The sequence below is a fragment of the Triticum urartu genome, chromosome 2 (genome assembly GCF_003073215.2).
Source record: "Triticum urartu cultivar G1812 chromosome 2, Tu2.1, whole genome shotgun sequence".
NCBI classification, from domain to species: domain Eukaryota; kingdom Viridiplantae; phylum Streptophyta; class Magnoliopsida; order Poales; family Poaceae; genus Triticum; species Triticum urartu.
This window is the reverse complement of record NC_053023.1, coordinates 434,220,597-434,229,265: the sequence shown is the minus strand read 5'-3', so window position 1 is coordinate 434,229,265 and position 8,669 is coordinate 434,220,597. Positions and strand designations below refer to the sequence as shown.

Sequence of the window (8,669 nt, the reverse complement as noted above, 5' to 3'; positions counted from 1 at the left end):
GTGCAGGAGATGGATAGGCAAAGGAGGAAGAAGGCGTAGGTAAAAAGGTGGATCCTTATCCCCTTATATGGGCGGATGCGGTTTTGCGTCCCCACCTGCCTAGTAAAACTCGCTTGCCTCCCAAGCGCCGTGATAAGTGGCGCGGTTGGGTTATCCACATCCGTATTGATGAGAATCCCGTAAAAGGGGGGTACACGATCTCTGCTTTGACAAGACCTGCCAAGGAAACCGCCTCGCAAAACACGCTGAGGTGGAAAAGTGAAAACGATTCAAGTAAAGAACTTGGCTGTAGTGTGGTGACGCACTGCGGAATACGTCAGCAGATTTGATTTGTGTTAATATTATTCTCTCTATGGCAATATGTGGAAGCTTATTTTGCAGAGCCGGACACTACTCTTGGTGTTTACAATCTTCTATGAAGGACTTGGAGGAGGAACCCACCTTGCAATGCCGAAGACAATTTGCGCGCCAGACTCATCGTCATTGAAGCCTGGTTCAGGGGCTACTGAGGGAGTCCTGGATTAGGGGGTGTTCGGGTAGCCGGACTATACCTTCAGCCGGACTCCTGGACTATGAAGATACAAGATTGAAGACTTCGTCCCGTGTCCGGATGGGACTTTCCTTGGCGTGGAAGGCAAGCTTGGCGATGCGGATATTCAAGATCTCCTACCATTGTAACCGACTCTATGTAACCCTAACCCTATCCGGTGTCTATATAAACCGGAGGGTTGTAGTCTGTAGGCAATCAACTCCATATACAACAATCATACCATAGGCTAGCTTCTAGGGTTTACCCTCCTTGATCTCGTGGTAGATCTACTCTTGTACTACCCATATCATCAATATTAATCAAGCAGGACGTAGGGTTTTACCTCCATCAAGAGGGCCCGAACCTAGGTAAAACATCGTGTTCCCTGGCTCCTGTTACCATCCGGCCTAGACGCACAGTTCGGGACCCCCTACCCGAGATCCGCCGGTTTTGACACCGACAGCACCAAAGACCCAGGAGTGTGGATTGAAGATTTCCTTCTCCACATACACATGGACAACGTATATGACCTCCATTCCATCAAATACTTGTCGCTCAAGCCAAAGGGGCCAGCCAGGCATTGGCTTAATAGCCTGCCTCCTCATTCCATTAGTAGCTGGGAAGATCTTGAAGATGCTTTTCTGGACAACTTCCAAGGCATCTACTGTTGTGGGAGCAAGTCTGACAGTAAGAATATGGGGTACGTAGGAGGAGGCAAGGTGTGACGCCCCAAGGTCGGCACTCCAAATGCCTTCCATGGATTCTGAGTTTCAATGTGTGATTTATTTTGTTCGTTGCATTCATGTTTGCATCATGTGCATTGTATCATGTCATCTTGCCCCCCCCCCCCCTTTTTAAAAACTCAAATAAATAAATCGTGCGGATCTTCGATCCATTTAAATCAAGGGAATTCACATGGCGATTTATCTTTATAACATATCCTCTCGATATTTAGGGAGCTACGTAAATATTACATTGTTTAGGAATTTACCACAACACACTTGCATGTTAAATCCCTTGGCCTTTACTTCTTCAAGTTTTGGCTTTCTAACCTTGCCAACAATTCTTTATCTCTCTTATAGAGGTTCCTCCAAAAATCTCAACATTTTGGCCACTCCTAAACCTTGCCTAGTTCAAACCATTTGAATTAAATTCAAATGAGTTTGAATTTAAATCTTGCATTCGTGCCAACTTCTGTTTTCTTGGATCAAGCTCATTTTTGTTAGTTCGGGAAAATTATCCGCGTGTCCAAATTCTTTCCCTAACCCTCTCTTTATTTTTCTTCCCTATAATTCTTTTCTGCTAAAGAATAAAAGAAGAGAGGGAGTGGAGAGCCCAACAGCCTACCTCTCCACTTGGCTGGCCTCCTAGGCCCACCAACCCTCCTGAAGCCCAGCCGCATCTATAACCCTAGCTAGCGACCGAGAGCCCCAACCACCCAATCGATCTCCACCCTCTCCCCTTTGTCCTCCTGCGCCGCCACATGCAGAGAGGAGCAGAGCCCTCGCGCCCGCACCTCGCCCGATCCCCTGCTCCCGGCCATCTTCGCCCGTGAGCCTCCTCCGCGCCGCCTCCTCGCCTCCCATGCCTCCGCTATGCCGGCCTACGACCGCCGCCGCCGAGCTCCGATAGGACCTCGATGCACCCCTTCTTCCTATGACTCATCCCAAATGCTCGGAGGACTCCGCCCCGTGCCGGTCACCGAAGCCCGCCGACCCGATTCCCTCAACTGCGACTCTGGCATGTCGCGTCCCCACCACCAACTTGCTGCTGCTCCGCCCCAGCCTGCCTCCGCTCAAGCTGCCGACCATCTCCAGCCGCGGGCCAGCGTCGTCGCTCCCCGACCTCCTCTGCTTCACCTCGAGGCCCAGATCCTCGCCTAGCAGGAGCTCCGCCCCGCACCCGCAAGGTCTTGACTGCGCTCGGACCGGGCCTGGATCCGCCACGACCGTCGTTATTCTTCTTCTTCTATGTCGAGTACAAGACCTTCAAGTACAACTACACTACATTGATACGGGAACCATTACCGTCGACCTCCGAAAAACATGGGTTTGCCGAGTACTCCTTCGTTTTGTCAAGACCGCCAAGTCCCACAACGAACATGTACAACTGCTCACGCCCGAAGACCTTGGATGCACTAAGTTCCACTACGAGATGTACCACTACCGTCGTTGGAGACCCGTTTCGTCAAGTTCAACTACACGGCTATGACCTCGGATTTGGATTGCAAGCGCCAAGTACCCCAACAACAGGATCACATAGACGCCCGAACGACTACTGACCGAAACGCCAAGTACCTCGACATGTGTACAACTATCGTCGCCCCGAAGACGTTGGATTCGTCAAGTACCTCTCTGAAAGCGAACGTGTACTACTACTTCCACTTCCGTCACCGAGGACCAATAGTACCACTACTTCCCACAATGGCCCGTGAACAACTACATCCCATCGAACCTGAACCGTCCCGATTGCATGCTTCGAAGGTATAACCCCGAGATGATGCACGTGAACGAATGCATGTGTGTTGGTTGAGATGCATGTTTAGATATTGTATCCGCCCGTGAATGTTAGTTGTTCCCTCATTTGGCACCGTCTTTGACACGTGGGAACCCGGTATCCGGAATCACCCCATCATCCTTGCATGACATGCTCCCGTCACACTTTATTTTGCACCGACATCTCTACGAGTTGTCGGATCATCGGAATGTTGTCGTGGCACCATTTCCGTTGTCGTTTCCGTAGCACCCCTTTTGTTTCGCCATGGTGACCAAATGCTTCATAACATGCTCATGTCAACATTTTTCATAAATTGCATAAAACTTGTATATGTCATCTGCATCATGATATCATCATTTAATAAGCTTAAAATTGTTGTTCGCTTTAAATTGCTAAATAACATATGAGGATTTTCCGGAATTATTGTTTGTTGTTTCCGGCCTCATTTAAACTTGCCTTGGTAGGTAGTTTAATTATACTTCACCTCTTGCCATGTTTAACAACATTTAATATTGTTGAGTACCTAAACGAGAGCGAACTAAATACTTGGGTGTGGTGTTTCATCGATATGTAACTCGTTGCATATTGAGCTCCACTTAATTTGTAGTATTGTTTGTTGCACTTTGCCATGCCTCATTAAACCGGACATCCATCATACTTGATTGTCCATCATGCCATGTGATTATTGTTTGCCATGATGTTTTCTTCTTTCTGGTTGCACTTCTCCTTGATAGTTCCAGTTATGTTGCGATTGTGAGGATCTGTTCGACTACGTTGGCTCATCTTTTTCATGGACTCGTTCTTCTTCCTAGCGGGATTTCAGGAAAGATGACCGTCACCTTGGATCTCACTACTATCTTTGTTATGCTAGTTTCTCGATGCTATTGCTATGCCGCACTACCTACCACTTGTTTATCAAGCCTCCCAAATTGCCATGATAGCCTCTAACCTTTTCACCCTTCCTAGAAAACCGTTGTTTGGCTATGTTACCACTTTGCTTAGCCCTTCTTATAGCGTTGCTAGTTGCAGGTGCAGGTGCAGGTTGTTCCATGTTGGGACATGGATGTCATGGGATATCACAATATCTCTTATATAATTAATGCATCTATATACTTGGTAAAGGGTGGAAGGCTCGGCCTTATGCCTGGTGTTTTGTTCCACTCTTGCCGCCCTAGTTTCCGTCATACCGGTGTTATCTTCCTTGATTTTGCATCCCTAACACGGTGAGGGTTTATGGGCCCCGCTTGACAGTAATGCGGTGAGCGTCTATATACTTGGTAATGATATCCACCTTGCTATGCGCTCGAAATGCGGTTGTGCCCCAATCATGAATTCATCTCATGATTGGGATAGAATCGCATCTTGGGTGCTACACAAGGTCCTAGATACGGCAAGGTTGTGCACGCAAGATTTACAAGTTCAGGCCCTTCTCGGAGGAAGTAATAGCCCTAGTCTCAATGCCCGGAGGCTTTGTCGACTAGATTATGCATGAGAGTTACAGGGGGTGTGAACCCTTGTGCTAGAGGAGGGGTGGCTTATATAGAGTGTGCCAGCCCTCTCCAGTGCTCAGTTACACAGGTTTTAATGTGGGTTAATATAGAGACGTTACTGATAACGCCTGCTATAATGATGATTAATGACCTTTAAGGCTATGGAGTGAACACCTGACTGCTGCCATCCAGAGGTGGCTTTAGATCTTCTATACTCCGAGTGGTTCTTCGTACGGTCGAGTGACTCTATCTTGGTCGAGTGGAATTGGGATATCTGAGTGAGATAGCTGGTCGAGTGGATTGCACTCCAAGGTGATTTCAGTTGGTATCTTCTATTGTACTTTAAATGAACTTGACTCTAGGGCAGTGTCCTTGGGTAGGGCGTCTAGGTCAGGCCTATGACCCTACCCTAGGTACATTTCATCGTCATTATCCCTCGAATGGATTGAGGTCCGAGTGAAGAAGGGTTGAAGTTGGTCTCCGACTCGATTCCATGCTTCAGATGCATTTCACCGGAGTCTGGCAATCATGCTGAAGCTTCAACCTCATTACAGTCACCTTGATCAATTCAGAGGTCGTCGAGTGAATTATGCTGATAATCTTCGCGGGCTATTATGGTGCGAAATGTTCGACGTGATTAGTTGCTCTATGGTTCCCGAATCTCACGGGATTCGAAATTTTGGAGAAGCGCGCGGGACGGAGCGTGCCGCAGTAATCGGAGTGGGTAGACAGAGACGCCTTGATCCTCGTGCTACCTTTTCGCCACGTATCGGGAAAGCGACTGTTGCGGGTTACGATAGGATTACTTGGGCCCACACTAGGGTCTGTTTAAACACATATTTACTTGTCATTCCCAGTTGGTGAAGAAGGCAAATCTGAATGACGAAAAGACACATGTGATCCAGATGTGCGGGGGTTTAGGAATTCAGACTAGGGGTAGAAGCACCTTTCCTTCCATGACCCTTCCCGAGTCAGATCGGGGATGGCAGTCGACCTGGTTCTACTGCAAAGACATCCCAACTCCTGGTCAGTCGACCGATCTCCCCCTTTCACTATGGAGCGACTTCGCCAAACTTCTTCATTGACTGTGACCCCAGAGGAGAAAGGCGAGGTGTCTCTTTTAGTCGACCAGGTTATTAACTTAGTCTAGGAGGGTGTGACGGGCATGGATCTGTTGGAGGTGTTCCTCAGTCGACGCATCCAGCCTCTCCAAGCCCGAGATCACCCGATGTGGATGTACCCGGGCCCTGAAGACACCGCTCGGGACCACCCAGAGGAGGTCGCCGAGGAGATTGTGGCTCAGTGGCTGCGAAGCATCACCGGAAACAAAGACAACCCCAGGGGGTCCAGGAGAGTTCAGCCATTCGACATCAACCATGAGCCGGAAGAGGTCAGGCCCAAAATACCGAGTGCTTTCTTCTTTCGATCTACAATTGCTCTTGAATCTGATTGACTTTTGTTGACTTGCGCCTTGTAGATTTATACCAAGATGTACTCGACGCTAAACGAGGAACAGCTCTAGGAGGGAGAGGAGAGCGCAGATGAAAGCGCCGACTGGCAATCCAGAGACGATAGCGAAGATGAGAGTGACGACTCGAGCAGCAGTGAGGAGGTTGACTCGCCGCCTCGCTCACAACATCGTTCCAAACAATCCCAAGATCCTGCAGGTGGACGCGGCAAGGCAGTTCCACCAAGCACGCAAGTACCAAAGTGCACTCGGACTTCGACTCCAGAACCGTCGGAGAAGGCCGCTAAGAAGCCCAAGGTTGTCCCACCGAAGCCTCGGAAGGCCCTACCCAAGATCAAGGTGGATGTCCCTACTGCTTCTGTGTAAGTGTCTGTTTCTTCTCTTTGTCTTCTATGTTACTCTCTAATCATTCGCTTGCTCGACCGAGTAAATTTTGGAGCTTTCAGTGCTGCTACCTCTAGGACTTCCATGGACATTGACAAGGAGCACGATGACACGGAAACTGCAGACGCAGCCACCTCTCAGGCAGGTACATCTCCACAGTCATGCTCTTACTTCGTCGATTGTGCTGATAGTCGATTGAACTCTTACGGTCGAGTGTTTTGCAGCACCACATGTTATCCAACTTCCAAATGATGACGATGATGAATAAGTGTCACGAAAGGATACAGGGAGGAGGAGAAGAACTCTGAGCAAGAGGGTGCCTGCCAGCAAAGAATCTCACTCGACATCAGCATCAGCCCCAGTCGATCAACCACTTGGCGATCCAGTCCAGACTTCTATTTCTTTTGCTGTGCCTTTATCGACTGACCAGCCCTTAGCGTCGACTGTCCAGGCTCTTACTCCGACTGTGCAAGTTCAAGCTTCACCTCCACCGGCTACGGCTCCACCGGCCACGTCATTGATTCCATCATCTCCTTTATTTGTTACTCACCATGTCCCAGAAGACCAAGTAGGAGCTACCAAGGACGCCATGCTTCAAGCAGGTCTAATGATGGACCAACTGAAAGTGGTGTATAACAACAGCAAGGCCGCCTATGACGCTAGCTCCGCCCTCCAAGCCAATCTCCGAGTAAGTGGGATTGTAAGTTGATTTCCGATTGGTTCCAGCTTGACCTTTGCTCTGTTAGGATATGTTGTCTGAAAACTGCTGCTTTATTATTCGCAAGATGTCCGTGGATGAGCGTTGTGGAACCTTGCATCTGTTCACCCACTAGGTGTTTGTCTTTTGCTTTGTAGCTCTTTCACTTGAGTCGATCGGGTCATGTCGAGTGAACTCATGAACCAGTGGGGGCACGCTGAGTGCACCCACTGGGTGTAATCCCCAAGACCGCCGTTGAATATTTGATTCATAGGGGGTCTTTGCGAAATGTTTTGTTTGTAGTACTTCCACTCGATTTAGACAGGTCGTGTCGAGTGAGAATCGAACCAGCGGGGGCACACTAAGTGCACCCACTAGGTGTAGTCCCCGAGACCGCGGTCGACTGTAGGCAGTTGGTGGTGGTCTGAGAACAGAGACCGAGACCGAGACCGCGGTTGAATGTTTTTGTTTGCGTGTTTTTTTACTCCTTCCACTCGTGTTGGGCGGACCATGCCGAGTGGGAAATCAAACCAATGGGGGCATGCCAAGTGCACCCACTGGGTGTAGTCCTCGAGGCTGCTGTTGAATGTTTGATTCGATAGTAGTCTTAGAACTCATTTTGTCATAATAATCTGAACTTGCATCTTATCACTTGGAAATGACTTATCCTTGTTTCTAACGACTGATTTGTCTTGTTTGTTGATTGCAGAAATCTTGTGAACTTGGGACCAAATTTGCATATCTGGAGAAGAAGCAAATCAAACTCAACCTCGATCTGGAACTGGCCAAGAAGAATCTGAAGAAAGCCCGGGATGAAGCTACTGCCATGGGAGGTAACAACTTGTCGACTGCTTGCCTTGTGATATTTTTCTTTCATCCTTTGAACTGAGTGATTCCACTCGAGCAGATGTGCGTAGTGAAAACCGTCAACTCCAAGCTCGATTGAAGAATGTTATTTCTTTAGACAAAATGAAGCAGGATCTGGAGCAGAAGGGTCTTGACCTTGCAACGATGTAGAAGACGGCGCGGGAGAAAACAGAACTTGCTGACAAGAAGCTGGCTTCAGTCAGAAAGTTGGAAGAAGAGAACGCCAAGTTGAAAACTGATGTTGATAAAGCGAAGAAGGACATTGTGCAGCTGAAGGAGGAGAAGGTGGCCTTGGCGGACAGAGTTGAAGTTCTCACTCGGGAGAGAGATGAACTGGAAACTTATCTGGGGAGCCTTGCCAAGAAGATGCTCCTCATGCTTGAAGGTACTTTTCTCTATCCGACTGACTGCACAGAACTTTTCCATCATGTTACAGTCACTTCAACACCTTTTTGTGTATGCATAATTTTGTTAGAACTTCAAGGAAGAGACTGGGCGGATCGAGACAGGCCTAGACCCCATCAACTCTCCCGTCAAGGACAAAGTTGCAATGAACGTGTTGTGACTGGAATCTCTCCTTGCCAGTGTCTTGGATTACATCGCTCGACTGAAAGTCGCGCTATCCCGGATTGACAAGGAGTTATGGCCAAGGGATGTGCTTCTAAACTATCGGATGTGGGGTTCCGGCTAACCCTTAAGGTTGGAACACTAGGGTGCACGCGAAGTCTTTCCCTTCTA

The 8,669-nt window shown here is 48.6% G+C and overlaps 1 protein-coding gene across 2 annotated transcripts; it reads left to right on the top strand.

The window, feature by feature from the left end:
- The first annotated feature begins 4,180 nt into the window (after positions 1-4,180).
- Positions 4,181-8,310, top strand: LOC125541634. 2 transcript variants are annotated; one of them, XR_007297605.1, is made up of 6 exons: positions 4,181-5,905; positions 5,993-6,345; positions 6,430-6,512; positions 6,592-7,055; positions 7,774-7,897; positions 7,972-8,310. XR_007297605.1 is itself a non-coding variant. In XM_048704990.1 (3 exons), exons 1-3 carry the CDS (start codon positions 6,957-6,959, stop codon positions 8,079-8,081), a joined length of 333 nt encoding a protein of 110 aa, XP_048560947.1. In that variant the 5' UTR covers positions 6,648-6,956; the 3' UTR covers positions 8,082-8,310. The 2 variants fall into 2 exon arrangements, 1 of the variants encoding a protein (XP_048560947.1); XM_048704990.1 differs by lacking the exons at positions 4,181-5,905; positions 5,993-6,345; positions 6,430-6,512 and having other exon boundaries at positions 6,648-7,055.
- Positions 8,311-8,669: the final 359 nt, after the last annotated feature.